The sequence below is a fragment of the Culex quinquefasciatus genome, chromosome 1, assembly GCF_015732765.1.
Source record: "Culex quinquefasciatus strain JHB chromosome 1, VPISU_Cqui_1.0_pri_paternal, whole genome shotgun sequence".
Lineage (NCBI taxonomy): Eukaryota > Metazoa > Arthropoda > Insecta > Diptera > Culicidae > Culex > Culex quinquefasciatus.
Window position 1 is genome coordinate 50,450,867 of NC_051861.1, and position 16,694 is coordinate 50,467,560.

The 16,694-nt window shown below is 32.9% G+C and overlaps 2 protein-coding genes across 13 annotated transcripts in view; one reads left to right on the forward strand and one right to left on the reverse strand.

The window, feature by feature from the left end:
• Positions 1–16,694, forward strand: part of LOC6035340 (alpha-1,6-mannosyl-glycoprotein 2-beta-N-acetylglucosaminyltransferase) — a 74,336-nt gene that overhangs the window by 38,479 nt on the left and 19,163 nt on the right. For all 12 annotated transcript variants that reach the window (XM_038248468.1, XM_038248472.1, XM_038248469.1 and 9 more), the window contains 3 exons: positions 1,321–1,449; positions 1,530–1,646; positions 6,923–7,083. In XM_038248468.1, coding sequence (XP_038104396.1) covers positions 1,321–1,449; positions 1,530–1,646; positions 6,923–7,083 — 407 coding nt within the window. The remainder of the gene's footprint in view (positions 1–1,320; positions 1,450–1,529; positions 1,647–6,922; positions 7,084–16,694) is intronic.
• LOC119765157 lies at positions 7,076–9,384 on the reverse strand. The gene is made up of 3 exons (XM_038248480.1): positions 9,116–9,384; positions 7,906–8,017; positions 7,076–7,624 (listed from the first exon to the last, which is right to left on the reverse strand). The coding sequence occupies exons 1-3, from the start codon at positions 9,181–9,183 to the stop codon at positions 7,094–7,096; spliced, it is 711 nt and encodes a 236-aa protein (XP_038104408.1). The 5' UTR covers positions 9,184–9,384; the 3' UTR covers positions 7,076–7,093.

A 16,694-nucleotide genomic window follows, 5' to 3' on the forward strand; every position in this document is an offset into this window, starting at 1 on the left:
TTATGAATTTAACGTATCATAACGCAGCCCATCATCATATAAAATATTCTGGCGAACGAACCGTCACACACAATAAATAAAATGGGCTTTTAAGGAAATAATCTCATTGTTTAACTGATTTGTACAAGAATTTTACTGCCCAACACAAATGAATCTGTAGCTTTCCAGGAATAAAACGTAGCACAGCCTTCAATAGATGTAGTCCTGGTCTAACATTTATTTAGCAAACGAATTAGACTCTGATGGAAAACTGAGCCAAAGTTTCTGTGTATATGTTACCTAAAATTTTACTTAGATTTAACGCGCTGACTGAAGATAAAAATGTACAAAAAATCCTTTTTTCAAGCCAGATTTTTTGTTTAAAAAAATCAAATGATTAGGAAATAGTAAGGCTTGTTATGCAAGTTTTGCTGTTTGGGTCATTAATGATCCATCAGGCTTGAAAAGATTAAATTACTTATAAACGAGATCATGTCTACATATCGTATCACAATAGTTACATATTGCATCCCATTTTTTTCAAATTTTCCTTCTTTACATGAGGCTACTGACAGACCAGATGGTTCAGATTACGAAAAAATCCTAACTACAATAATGCGAATTACAGTTATCCCACATATTCGGAACACCCACAAATTTGGAACACTTTTGTGATAATTTGTCAATAGCATGGTAAATGTTGCTTTTCTGTTGACCCTACTATTTTTAGGACTTCATTTGGACATTTTCTTGCCAGTTCATTGCTCATTAGCAAAAGTAGTACTTTTTGAACAAAAAACTTTATTTCAACTCTATTTTTTCCAGAGCAGCGAAACATTGCCTCCAAATTGCCTGTTTCATAATTGTGAAATGTTATTGTGCCTACCACAATTTTGGCACATCTAAATTTAACTGATATTTTCACAAAAAAAATTCAGACCATTCATATACCATATTTAAGCTTGAATTTCGTTGGTTTCAGTGCGTGAAGTCATTATTTTGTCAAAATTATGTAATCATGGAGAGAACCAATGTTTCTTTGCATCCGTAAGAAAAAAGTGTTCCGAATTTGTGGATTTCAAGGGTCAAAGTGTTTCTTCAAAAACTTGAAAAATGGCAGTTGTTCGATTAAGCATTCAAAAGATCGCGAGAAAAGCTTTCAAATGAAGGTAAAAGCGAATCATTAAGTTCAATTATCGATTTGCTATGATTTTTTGAGCATTGGTCGATCTGTAAACTGTTCCGAATTTGAGAGATGACTGTGTCCCTTAATAATATCTCATCAAGAACTTATGAAAGCTGTTTGAATACTCGATCATTTTTTTTAATTCTCTTCCGCAGGTCGACGAATTCCGATCGCATTACCAAACACAGGTGCCCTGTCACGTAGACGCCACACGCTTTACATCCGATCGGCCATCATCATCTTTATTCTGTTTGCATTCCTGCAGTTCCACGTGATAAACTATGGTAATGTGCTATGCGACAGGTCGTGAGCTATGGAAAACATTTATTCAACTGTTTTATTGTTGCGCCTCCACTCATTCCAGACTCGAGCGATTCGGGACCAGCGGACACCACCAATTACTCGACGGCAGCGATCCTGCACATGGTGCCACCGGTGTTCCATAAATACCTGACATCGAAAACCCGAAATGCAACCCACGGTGAGTCATTTTGCTAGCACAGAGATTTGCTTTTTAAGTTAGCTTTTGCTGCTAATTGCATTAAAATTTAAAACCAAATCTCCGAACTCTCGACGAAGCAAAGTGGGAAATAGTAGCAGCATTCTGCTGAATCTATGCTAAAGTGCCAGTCCGAAATTCCACCCACATACGTGCAGAATAGTTCAAATTCTTGATTTACTAGCTGCAAGAACTGTTGTGCATTCAGAAGGGAAAAATTATTCATTTTGGTTTATGAATTTCCACTCAGAGCATTGTATAAACTTCAGTAGCCTATCAACGGTTACCATCCTCGCTCCGTTTTTTTTAACACCATGGATTAATCTTTAACAAAAAAATCTTTTTCTTTTTTTAATGTTGAAATTAAAATCTTCTGGTGTAAAATTTATTACAATTTACTAAATTTAAAAGGTATTTTAACTTATTTCAAACTCGAATTTCATAGCATTACAACGGATTTTGAAAGGATGTCTTCCCGAGCAGGGGTAAATAACACGGGAATACCAAATTTTGGTATTACTTGGGCAAATAACAGGGACCAAAATGTGCCCTTGGTTGCCCAGTAATAGATGGTAAAATACCATGAAATCATACCAAAGACTTGTATGTGGAAGGGCACAACAATACCAAACCATGTTATTCCAAGGGTAAAATAATACCACAAAATAAAACCATTTCAATACCAAGTTGAGGTCTTCTGGATTTTTGAACATTGCATGAATACCAAAACATGGTAATACCATGGTTTTATTTTTAGGTATTCCCGAGCCCTTAGAAAATCAGATTTTGGTATTCCTGTGGTCTTCCACATATATGATTTTGGTATGATTTAATGGTATTTTACTATCTATTACTGGATAACCAAGAGCACATTTTGGTCGCTGGTATTTGCACAAGTAATACCATTTTTTTTTGTATTTTCATACCATTTTTAGTGCAGCAGTTGCATTTAGTGAAAAAACGGAAATGGTCCTTAGCAACATCCAAATCTACTCACCTGATGATTCCATGTTGTTCTTAGTGATATTCTTCACCACATCGAATGCATTTGTCATTGATGAACGGCCTGTGCTTAAAGTTCTTGAAGATTCTGAAAAATAACAAGATTGAAAAATAAGTGTTACTAAAATGAAACTGAATTGAAATTCAATAAAATTCAATAATCTGTCGATTAACTTGTTTAGCAAAGTATTTGGTTATCCCGACTTAGAGAAATTTCAACGTTTTTAAAAAAAATCTAAGTGGGTATATAAAAAAAATTTAAAATCATTTTTGGGTTTTAAGTCATTTTAGCGCAAAATTAATAATGTCGCCAAAATTAAAAAAAAATCCCATATTTTCAGAGGAATTTAATGGAAACTTTCAATAACAAAATAATACTAAAATGTGGCATCCTGACTAAGAATTTTTTTCACAATTTCAAGTCATTTCTTTAGGGGGTAGTATATCAAAAATGTTTAAAATCAAGCTTGAAATTTCCGCAAAATTAATTATTTTGTCAAAATTGGTCAACATTTTCCCATAGTTTCACAGGTATTTGATAAAATACTGTAATGCCAAAAGAATACCAAAATGTGGTGTTCGACCATTGACAAATTCAGCAATTTTGCAATATCAAAACAATACCTTGAATTTGTATGATACCACATTTTGCTCTAGCATAATCCTTAAGACAAATTTTAAAGGGTCCAGGAATACAAAAAATTGGTATTGATACCAGAGAAAGGTATTATTACGCATTTCCCTTGTTATTTACCCATGCTCGGGTTCGGGTTCGTTTTTTGAATAAATCATTAGCGATAAAGCTTTAAGCTTTAAAAAAAATTAATACCCTGAAAAATATTTATATATCGTGACAACGATCAAAATGAAAATCAATTTTCAAGGTTTGGTGGTAAATATAATTAAAACTATCAATAATGGAGTCATTATTTTGAAACAAACCGGTTCGTATACAACCTCTTTATTCATTCAAATGTTATTGAAATCACAAGCCATAATACACACGGGCGGGCAAAAACTTGAATTAATATTTTCGTTAGTGATTCGATTATCCAAAGTCCCATACAAACCTTCGGATAATCGAACTCGGTCATCAAAACTTCGGATAATCGAAGCTTCAGATAATCGAGTCAGAACTGTACTTGCTTTGAAATGTGGTAAAACTTTACTTTCTTTTTTCACGTGCTACTGGCACGAGATTAAAATGAAAATGATTAAATAAATTACTACGCATTTGTGCTATCTTGTAAAATCAGCTACAGGTAAAACAGCATGTGTAACAAGATAACTAGGCTTAGTGATTTTTCACGCTCGAAAATAGAAAATTTCACGGGGACCTCAATTTCAAAACACCAAATTTCACGCAAATTTCACGGAACGTGAAAAATGTAAAAGTAACTCTGAAAAGCTTATGTTTAAATCACAAAAAGTACCTACTTTTTAGCTTCATTAAATATTATTCTTCAATAAACTTTAAAAAACCCTCGCTAAATTTTAACTTGGCACAAAAAAATGTCCTTATTTTCAAAAAAGTTTCCATCTGGTTAATGGATGGGCTCTATTTATATTTTGAAACAAAATGTAAGCATGCGTATTATTATTTGTTGAACTGTTTTTTAATATTCGACTTATAATGCTAAAAAATTTTCGCTGATTTATCAGTTTACATTTTATTGAATTTCATGTCAATCATATCAGATTCAACAATCCTGTCTAGCCAAAATGAGTGAAATAGTTTCAATTTTCCGCGACAATTAGTCAATTCAAAATATTTTTTAAGGTTTTCATCTCCATTTTCTAAAGCTTAATTTAAAATCAATAGGCAAAAATTAATTATATGATTGGTAACGAAATAGAAATTTTTATTCAAAATTAGAACAGAAAACAAAAAAGGTGCTATTTTTAACTTTCAAGAGAATCATCCACCCTAATAATAAAATTATTTAAACACGACCCAGAAATTTTTATTTAAAGGTTCAAAGATAAAAAATACTCTTTATTTCATTTTGAATAAAACAAAGCTGAATTATTTTAATTTCTTTTGAAATTATACCTTTCAAGTAAAAGAGTAGTATTTTAATAAATTTAGTAAGTTTCTAAAATACTGAAAAACCTGAACAATTCTTCAAATGGTTCGAATTAAGCTTTTCAATTGAAAACTAATAATTTTTTTTTTGAGATAGTCTTTTTTGTTGAAATATCATGATGATGATGCTATTTGAAAAAAAAATTGAGAAAATTGATAAATTTCAAGAGTTTTATACCGTCGGCGAACATATATTGTCAAAATTTACTAACCCTATATTAGTAATTGAACAAGGTTATTCACTCACTTGATTCTACAGTAGTTCTTACGATTATTTTTATTCCTATTTGAGTTTAATACAATATTTTGAGAAAAATCGTTACATTTTCACGCAAACATAAAATTTCACGGGATTTCGCGGAAAAAGACAAATTTCGCGGATTTCACGCTGTCCGCGAAATCGTGAAATTTCACTAACCCTAAAGATAACACACTAGCGACGATTTATTGCATTGTACTAACGTTTACTAACGTTAGACCGAGCCAAGTAGCCTAGTGGTAACGCTTCCACCTCGGGGTTCAAATCTCGGCTCGGACCAACACAACTGGTGATCTTTTCCCTTCTGGATTCGGTTGCTTAGTAAAGGGCAGGTAGTGTACCATCACAAGCTGGACCTTAGAGAAGTCGACCTATGAAATGTTAACATTAACCTTAACACGTTAAGAATTAACCACTAAATCCGCTCTGTAAATGCGGCCCCGAGGAAAATTACTTAACATGCAGAATACAGTAATACAGTAACGTCATGATTCGAAATCCGGACACTTAGTAGTATATCATTTTTGTTTTAGCTGGCAAAAAATCATGTAATAAGTTGGAAATGTAGAAATATCATAAGGATGTAGTACAAACAGTAAATTTTAAGAAAATTCATTCAAAATATGTCATTACTAACATTTTTTCATCAGAATTTCAAAATTAAAATGACTGTCGAATCCCGGACAATGATGAAAGCTGATTCGAAATCCGAACACTTTTGTCTCGAATTCCGGACACTCGATTTTGCTTATGAATCGCACAAATTTGGGCTGAAATTTTAGTGAATGGCATTCTTTAGATATCAAATAAGCTGTTAACTTAATAACAATCGATAATTTGTATAAAAAAAAAATGTTAGAATTTAAGAAAATCCGAACCATAAATTTCTGCTTTGCCTTCCCGGTGCTTCGAACGGGAACGCCTTTCAGCAAAATGTTTCACAGTTTTGGTAAACTCATGTTTTAATTTAATTTAATTTAACTGTGTTGGCATTGTCTACAGCGTCCAAACATAATTGAAATGTTGATGTTGATGTTAGAATTCTTCAAATAGCGCAGTTTTAACAATGTTTATGCGAACTTACATCAAAATAATTGATAAAACAAGTATCCGGGTTTCGAAGCGTCCTGGAATTCGAATCATGACGTTATACAAAAAAAATCAAACCACGTTACGACGTTATACAAAACAATCAAACCAAGGAATCTTCCACTCCAGGGTTCGAACTGACGACCTTTGGATTGCGAGTCCAACCGCCGCCAGCGATTCCACCGGAGCAGGCTTTTAACTTTCTCATCCGATAGAAGGTTGGAGCAGATGGGAATCGAACCCATGATCTTCCGTGCTTCAAATATTGAAAATTTGTGATAAATGTGCTTCGTTTCTTCTAGGGGGTCCACTAATGGTTAAAATACCCTATGATAACACACTTGGTACAGTAACGATGTTTTCACAGCAAATAATATATAATGCTCTAGGCTCCTAGAGTGCTAGCGGTAAAATGGTAGAAAGAGACTGTTTGCACTGATGTGGAAGTTTCTCCTGTGAATGTTATTCGACGATATAATTTGACTTAATTGAGTGAAGGTGCTTAAACCCATCTTTTTTCGTTTCGCTTAAACCCATCAGGCCTGATTTTTTCTTCGAAATGTGTGCTAAGGAAAGATTGTTGTGGGTACCCAAAAAAATTGCGCTACTTTAACGCATCTTGAATTTTGGGTCATATATGACTTATCACTCAAGCCTGGAAAAGGTACTTTTTTTAGTTGATTGAGTGTTGAGGATGAATAACATAGAAGAGTTTGAACCAGTTTCAAATATTTCTGTGACAGCAAACAAAATCTTTATTTTTTAACAGTTTTTAAATACTAAATCACTTGAGCTAAATTGCTGTCATTTTCCCAATTGCAGGACAGAACGGTACACACGTGGGGACTAACGAGGGCTCACAGCGGTCGGCAAACATCAGCGAGATTCTCCGGATGATACATCGATACAACGAGATGCAGTCGGTCCTGAATGAGGACATCTTCGGTCCGTTACAAAATGATTCTGTGATAATAGTAGTGCAGGTAAGTGCGATTACAGCTTTGCCCGGCAACGGCCACAGGAAATGACATCATTAATTTGCACCGGACAGCTGCTGCGTGGGGTCGTCATTTGTCCCCGTCCCAGGACTATTAATTGTGGGGTCGCTACTCGTTGTCTGGCCATCAGCGAGCGGCGGTATCCATATTGCTCAGTGATACAACGGTAGCAGCGGTAGCAACGACACGTCGAAGCCTGCGGGCTCAGTTCGGTTGGTAAAATTTCACTAGTTTTGTACGGTTCCCGTGATGCCGTGCCAAAATGTGCCATCTGGTCACCACCCAGGGGCAATAGACACTCGCTGCCGCTGCTACTGCAGTAGTCCAAATCCAGCAGCAGTTGGGTGATTTTGTTCCGAACTAGTGAACCGACACGGATGTTTGTGCCCGTCGGAGATCGTTCCGACGAAAGCAGCGCCCAGTGGTTAGCGTAGTTCACAGTTGAGCGTAGATGTTGGTTGAAATCCTCTGGACAAAAAACCTGGTGCCAAACAGCACAGCGGGCAGTCTCGTTTGGCAGGAGAGACTAGAGAGAAAACGTTTCAAACGGTGATTTAATTTTGAAAAATGACTGTACGGAAAAATCCATGCAAATTTCATTCAGACAAAATCAGGATACATACGAGTTACATACTTTAAATAATAAAATCAATGCGAAATTCAACAAAAGTTTGAAAGGCACTCTGCAGAACTAAACTTAAATTAAATAAATCTAATTTTCAAAACCACTTCACTACACCAAAAATATAGAGTAAATTTATTATGAAACGCATAGGCAAACACAGGCTACACAAGCACAAAACTCACAATGACGGTGGACCAGAATTTCCGCCGCGGAGCGACCGGCAGCAGCAACTTCCGGAGCACGATTTCGCACAGTGTGAACAGAGTTTCCGGTGTACCCCACACACGGCTTTTCCTGTAGAGAAAAGTTTAGTGTTTACTCAGGTGTATCGTTCAAGTTTGAACAAAACTAAACATGAACTAAATATATTACATAAACACAGGAAAACAAAAACGTTAAATTTTCAAAACAAAAATAAATTTTGTGTCAAGAACCATGTTTTGAACCATTTTCATTAGACTTCCAGTTCTTGTAAGATGCATTCCAATTTAAAATCCACAAGGTCAACCATCCAAATTCACACACACAAATACCGAACCGGTTCACCGTGCTATGATATTATCCAGTTTTCATCAAAAATTTATATTGAAACATAAATCGAAAAACTTTTCTCGCTTCACTGTTCTGGGACAGGGAACGCTAAAATCATAGCTTCAAGGTTGCTGCCACCCGGCGGCTTGCCGGCAGTGGTTGGTGTGTCTAGTGATGTTTGCAAATTTTGATTCTTACGAAATAACAGAAATCGCCTTGGATTCTGAAACAATAATTGTTAAAATTTTGTGTCCACAGAGCTTTTAAAGTCAATGTCGATTAACGTTATGAGGTGGAACAGAGAAAATTTACATTGTGGTTCTGGGCAATTTCGAGATCTTTTACCCTATTAGTTTTGAAACTTTTGATCCAATTTCTTGATTGGATAAGCTTGGGTTGACAGGTTAGATTTCATGTATTAATCGCTGTTATCACATAACAAATTCAATCTTTAATTTTAATCATTGATTCTTAAATGAAATTAAACTATACCCTTTAAGTTTGTACACAAAGGTTATTTCTTTTTTTCTTTTTTTTAACGCTCGGTAGTTAAAAATTAAATATTATAGCCGATTCAGAGAAAAATGTCCGCACTCTGCTAAGAAACCAAAGGTTGGCTTGAGACATCTTTCTCTGTAATGGCAATAACTTTTTCTAACAAGTGGCATAAAACAGCTTTAGAGCAAATTTTCAGCTATACTTCCTCCAGATTATTCACTCTCTAGAAATTCCTTAAAATCATTTGAAATAACAATGGAACAACAGCAGCTCAAATCAAACAATTTGTTACAAAAAAATCAAAGCCAATATTTATACGATTATTTTACACCACGTTTTGGAAGATTCACACTATTAACTCACTTTCGTCCCCGGTAAACTTTCGATTTTGGTTTGAAATTTCCTGGCAGTTTAAACTGAATAACATCCATTTTTACACTTTTATTGAATACTTGAGGCAACCGGTACTAGCTCGTTCCTTAATCACACTTCACGATTAGCAGCTTATCAGCCCAGATGGCTCAGTGGCCCGTTGACGAATGGCGAATAATTTTTCGCAACAGCTCGCTTTTTCCATGCTTTTTTTTATTTCCCTCAGAAAGGGTTCGAGCTTTCCTCTGTTGCTTTTCCCAAACTACAGCTTTCATTTTTATTCGCCTACCTATTTATAATTTGCTTAGGCCTGGTTTATGTTGTTGTTTTTTTTTTTATCCGCGCTGCTCTACAACCGAAACGCCTACATTATAATGCTATTTATTGTGTAAGGTCGAGAGGACCTATAGCAATGGGGGTTGGAGGCGAGCCTAATAAATGAGACCGAGCTCGAATCGACTCTTTTTGTTTCTTTCGATATCGTATACAGTAAAGAATCCCATCGTCAACTTGTTTATTCAGCGAGCATAAAGTACGGTGTGACTCCATTGAAAAAAACGGCAATATTATGGAGACGCACGGTACATTTACACCAAATACATATTTTTTCTGAATTTGTTTTAAAAATCACGAAGCAATGGTGAAAGATTGATTTTTGACAAAAAAAAAACCCCTCAGCAATGATAAGCAAATGTTAAGAAATGTGACAAGTTGAAATTTGATTAACTTCACTTGTCAACTCCGTTCAGGCCCGTAGCCAGGGGGTGGGCTACCGGGCTGCAGCCCCCCCCGAAATTTTTCCATTTTTTTTAAATTGTACTACCTTAAAAAAATCTCAAAATAATGATTGTGTGTACTACCTTAAAAATAATCTCAAAACAATGATTGTGTGTTCTCTCCACAGAAATAATTTGTAAGATAGAGAATCAAGAATAGATTGATCAAACGAAGTAATTTTCCTGCCCATTGCCGAGCTCAGTTTTCGTAGATTATGGATCCAATATTTAAAAATTGAGCTGCAGATTTGAACATCGTTCCCTTCAGTAACATTTCATTTATCCCATAGTTTTAGCAATACATTGGTTAGGGTGGTCCAAATCTGGGCTTTCTTGAGGCTACCCCTAAAATCAAAGATTGATCACTAGCCTAAGTTCCAAATTTGAGCTTTTATGACCACTGACCACCAAGTTTGCGAAAAATCGTCAAAATGTATGGAGAAAAGCAACTGTTTCAGTTTTTGACCTGTGTAAGGCGCAATAACTACCCAGTTCTTACCAATTTTCATAACTCATATCTTCTTTAAATTTGGAAAAACTTTCCCGAAGACACCTTATTTTTGGGTTTTTGCTAAAAGTTATTAGCCTTCGAAAATAGCAATATCCGGGGCTACATAGAAATAATTAATTTTAAACTCATGTCTGTGCTAGCTTGCCTGGCAATGCACCTGTTAGTTGCGCAAAATTGCCATTTTGGAAGCTAATAATTTTTTAGCAAAAATCCTTAAATCTCGTTGTCTTAATTATGATAGTCGAACATAAGTAAAAAAAAAATTATCCACTTTAACGACCTCCTGGTCTTTTGTGGTCTCTGTTGCAAGTTTCTGCTCATTTCTAGGCGTCCGAAGGTTATGTGTGGTGAGCCACCCAAAATCTCTTTTACGCAAATGGACCGATGTTTTACTTCCCCATCCGATAGAAGGCTCGAACTTAAGTATGACCCCTGAAGAAACATAAAATAATTTAGAATTTTTAGATTCAAAGTGGCGGCCAAAATGGTGGCCAAGAAATATTGTTCAAATCTAACTCAAATGTGGTTGCAGATGCCGAATTTGATGTTAAAAGCAAGCAAATAAAAAAACGTTTTAAATTTGTTCATGATTCGATTATCCGAAGTCCTTCGAACTTTTGGATAATCGGCTTGTCGAATTTGAACTGCAAAATTAATAACCCTTCTTTATTTGCATTAAAACCCCTTATATTTTTGAGGACCTTCATACTATTAACAAATGTTTTTTTCTACATTTTTCAAAATATGCCATAATTTCTACAAAATTCAGATTTTGTTTTCAAAATCTAATTTCGACTGTTATCAGAAATACACTTCTAATATTATCTTTTTGGTTTTTAGAATATGGTTAGTTACATATCTGAGACCTTAAAGAAAAATGCTTAAGAAATATCTGTGTGTAATTTTATTACTTTTTTATTACTTTATTTCCCGAAACCACTCGTCCAAAATGCTTACTTTTGGTCACATTTATTTGTTTCCACCGTGGCCACTCTCCAATTTTTATTTAATATATCAAAATCGAAAGATCAACAAAGTGAATCCTTATTATCAACTAATTTTCGCTTGGTGCATGAGCTTGCGATTTTGAAGCAAGACTTAAAATGATAAAAATATTCAAAATGTAAAAAAAAGAAAATTAAAGCTTGGATTCAAAAACTCTGCAATTAAATTAATTAAACATCATTTTCAAATTGTTAAATTTCTGATAAATAATTCATTTTTAAACTTTTTCATTTCAAATTTTTGGATTTTATGGATTAGAATTTCCATTATGAAGATTTTAAAATTTCTTTATTATTGTATTTCATTGTAAATATTTTCCAAAGTTTATGTTGCCACCCTTTCAAAAGGGGCAGAGGGCAAATGCAATATTTTTTTAAATAGCCTCACAGCTTCAATGAAAATGGAAGTCTAATCAACTGAAAACAGTTATTTTTGTATTCATAACTTATTTCGATTAAGTCCTTTTAGGAGCAGTGACAACAAATTTGAAATGTTTTTTCTGCATTGATAATCATGTACGACATGTTTGGGCTCGTTTAAAAATATTTAAAATGTTTGTAACATTTCGTTGAACAGCGGCAAGTTTTTTCACGAAAAAGCTTTTCGCCAGCAACTAGATATTTTGAAAACTAATGATGCAAAACAACTGTACTGATTTAAAGTGAGGTTTTGAAACACTTTTAAAATGATAAACCAATGGCTTGTAATTTAAATTTTTATATTTTTCATTGTTTGCTCTACCCTGTCGACTTTGGCCAGAGTTTAGTAACATAAAGTTCAGAATAATGATTGCAACGGTCTAATTGAGAATTTAAAAATTTTACTGCTTTTAAATTTCTAAATTTTAGATTTCAAATATTTTGGTATGAGACAAAGAAAAGCCAGAAATCAAAAATAACAATAATAAAAAAATCACAAAATGTATAATAACAATTAAACATAATAATTAAAAAAATATCAATAGAACGAAAAACAAAAACTAAAACATAAATAAAATAATTATAAATAAAAAAATATCAAAATTTTAAAAATACCATTATTGTCCCATTGATTATTGTAATGACTTTTCTCTTATTTTAAACTTAATTCTGAGCAAAAAACAAAATCCATTCTTAACATATTCGGCATTTAAAGATTCAGCATTTTGACAGCCAGCTTCATGTGGCAATTCTTCAATATTATTTTAGCGAATACATTTTTTCACACGTTATTATCAGTCGCATTCAAATAAACAAATAAAAATCTCATCAACACATATTGCACCCGAAGAAATATCCAAAGCCGTTTTTTCTGTTCCTTTTCAGCTGCGTACCGATAAAGCAAAATCTTTCCGTAAATCTTTTCTTGGCTGTTTCTTGAGCATTTTTGGATGGAGTTTTAAGAGTCTCCGTATACAGGACATTTTTTTTTTATTTTCATTTGAATGTAAAATATGGTTCTTGTAGCAAAATTCATACTAAGATTAGATTTACAGGAATAATCTACTTGGTTGAGGAATTCTTACATAAAGTTTTCTTTACTTTTAAAACATCATAAATTTAAGATTACAATAAACACATGATAATTTTACAAAAATCAGAAATTGCAAAATAACAAAAACTATAAAAATAATTAAATAATTAATGCTAAAAATCCTGATTTTTTATAAAAATAAATTTTAATCATTTCAAAATAAAGATATTCAATAAAAAATATTCAAACATTTCATTAAATATTTGTTTTAATCTTAATTTTTTGATGCTTCAAATATTTTTATGTTTGAATTCTAGTGCAGACTAAGATTAGATTTACAGGAAAAATCTAATTGATTTATGAATCCTTACATAAAGTTTTCTTTACTTTTAATTTAGCAAGGTTTCTCGAATATAAAATTTCTAAACCATAAAATGTGCAGGATTTTGTTCCCAGAGTCAAGATATTTCTTGAATAAACATCGATTCTAATAAATGGTTACAATTCTATATTATTCAACATAATTTTTATTAGTTAAATCTCAGAAATCCAAAAATTATTTCATTTGTGTTTTTGTTTTTGTTCAGAAAGATACAGAAAGGCTTTCTATAACCAGCACAACCAATTCACTTTTACGTTATTTTCCTCCTTTACCTTTTAAAATCATATTGGTTATCAACGATTATTTTAAAAAATAATTCAGTCAAACTGTCAAAACTGTCAAAAGTCATTTCAAAATAAAGAAATAAGTAAATTGAAGATTTTAATTTGTTAATCGTGTTCGCATTTATATTTTTTATCGTACAAGTTTATTTTTTATTTCAAGAAGATGTGTCTCAGGAACTAATGGACCAATTTCCAATGGTTCTTAGTCCTTACACGATAAAGAACAATACAAACTTTGATTGAAGTTGCTGTTATATCATTTTCATTGAAATTACTTGTTAAACAGTTTGTACACTAGTTTCAATAAATTTGATAATGTTATTTTTGCGTTTTAATGAAATAAGCACTTCGAAGCACTGTACATTTAATTTTTTGCCGATACAAAAATCAATTATTTCTATGAATTCATGGACTTTAAAATATGTTGACTCTGGATATCACTGGATAAGAATGTCTTTAAGCATTTTTGATACTCGTTGGTTGAAATTTAACCGTTTATTCGATCGGAAAATTTATTTTAATTTTTTTTTAATTTCAAAGATAAGCAACACTGAAACGATACATTGAAATTTTATTTAAAAATTACCTTTAATTAAGATCTGATGTTTTTTTGTAATTTTTTAAATCCTCAAATTCTGAAACAAATTTGTCAGATAAACCATCACAGTGATCACACAGCTGAAAATGTAAATCCAGACGGTTTGAAATTTGATAGTTCAAATTTACCAGTTTGTTCGTGGGTTTTTCTCTCAGTATAAAGTACAAAAATATCATACTTATGGTTAGATAAATCGATATTTTTGAAGGATTTTTTGTTTCAAAATTTTTATTCAGGTTATGTATATTTTAAATTTAGCGACAGTTTATCACGAAATTCAATTACAATTAAACAATTCAAGAAAATGTAAAAAACACTTTCTTCTCTACTCCTTTAATACAAACTAGCTGTATGATTAAAAAGAAACTTTTGACGAAGGAGTTTCTTCAATAAAGACATTGAAAACTTAAGAAGAAAATCTTTTTAAACCTTTTTGCATACATTATTTTACAATTTTACAATTCATCTTAATAATTATACCATAAACCAAGTGATAGTAAAAATAATTGGCTGGTTTCTGTACTCTTTGAATTTTTGCACCCAAGCCCCCCCCCGAACAAAAATCCTGGCTACGGCCCTGACTCCGTTAAAAAATGAAAAAAAGTTTCGGCTCGACTTGAAACAACGAAGAAATCAATTATGAAATTTTCACTACGACAACGGTGGAAGGTCGGAGAAAGGAACATTTAATTTTACCTAACCTAAGCCGATTGCAAATCTAAGCTCCAAGCTTTTCTTTTGCAGGTTAGGTAAAAGCCAATTTGAAACGATAAAATTACCCCGACTCGATACACAGTGTGAAAAAATGGCCCAAAAAATTACCGCAACATGATTTCGCGCAAACCATGAATAGTAATGCAAAACAATTCTAGAATAATATTAAGGACCATAGGGAGCGTTCTTTTATTACGTAACGCAGTAGGGGGGAGGGGGGGTCGGGGGCCGTGTTACGCTCCATACAAAATTTTTAAAATTTGTATGGAAATGTTGTTACGAGGGGGGGGGGGAGGGGGTCTAGAAGTCCGATTTTTCGCGTTACGCAATAAAAGAACGCTCCCATAGGACCCATCGGAACCGGTTCCACCGATCTCCGGTGACCACATCCGAAACCGCAGTTTGAAACAGCATAAACTAGTCGTGCGACGTATCAAACTTCTTGGTTTTGGATCGGGAGTATTTTTAGACGTATTTTTGCCTCCTTGCCAAAACGAAGATTTTGGTGTATGAGCAATTCTCTACAAAATCGGTCTTTTTTCTTCAATTTTAATTTTTGTATTTTTTAATCCGACTGAAACTTTTTTGGTGCCTTTGGTATGCCCAAAGAAGCCATTTTGCATCATTAGTTTGTCCATATAATTTTCCATACAAATTTGGCAGCTGTACAAAAATGATGTATGAAAATTCAAAAATCTGTATCTTTTGATGGAATTTTTTGATCGATTTCGTGTCTTCGGCAAAGTTGTAGGTATGGATATGGACTACACTGGAAAAAAATGATACACGGTAAAAAAAATTTGGTGATTTTTTTATATAACTTTTTATCACTAAAACTTGATTTGCAAAAAAACACTATTTTTATTTTTTTTATTTTATGATGTTATAGAGGACATAAAATGCCAACTTTTCAGAAATTTCCAGGTTGTGCAAAATAACATTGAGCGAGTTATGAACTTTTGAATCAATACTGATTTTTTTCAAAAAATCAAAACAAATTTTCCGATCTTTTCGAAAACAATATTTTCAAAATTTTCAAATCAAGACTAACAATTCAAAAGGGCGTAATATTGAATGTTTAGCCCTTTTGAATTGTTTGTCTTGATTTGAAAATTTTGAAAATATTGTTCACAAATGTTTCATATATTAACATTGAAAATCGGACCATTAGTTGCTGAGATATCGACATTGAAAAATGGTGGGCTGTTTGGGTGAGACTCAGAAAACATCAATTTTCATGTTTTTAAACCTTTGCATTGCAATATCTCAGCAACTAAAGGTCGTATCAACAAAGTCCGAAGAAGCAAAATTTAGAGAATCTTCTCAGATTTTCAAAAATATTTTTTTCAAAACTGGGCAAACATGTGCATTAATTTCAAAAAATGAAAAACTGCGGCTATTTCCAAAAAAATTACCTAAATATGGATTTAACCTGAAAACGGTGCACTTTATCAAAATTTCACTAAAGTTCTTTTTGATTGCAAATTTGATTTTACATCGAAAAATGAAGTTGAAAAATTTTTGCGACCAATGTTTCGATTTTTTGAAAAAATCAGTAACTCGCTCAATGATTTTTTTTGCACAACCTGGAAATTTCTGAAAAGTTGGCATTTTATGTCCTCTAAAACATATAAAAAAAAATAGTGTTTTTTTTTGCAAATCAAGTTTTAGTGATAAAAAGTTAAATAAAAAATCACCAAATTTTGTTTACCGTGTATCATTTTTTTCCAGTGTAGTCCGTATCCATACCTACAACTTTGCCGAAGACACCAAATCGATCAAAAAATTTCTTCAAAAGATACAGATTTTTGAATTTTCATGCATCATTTTTGTATGGACAGCTGCCAA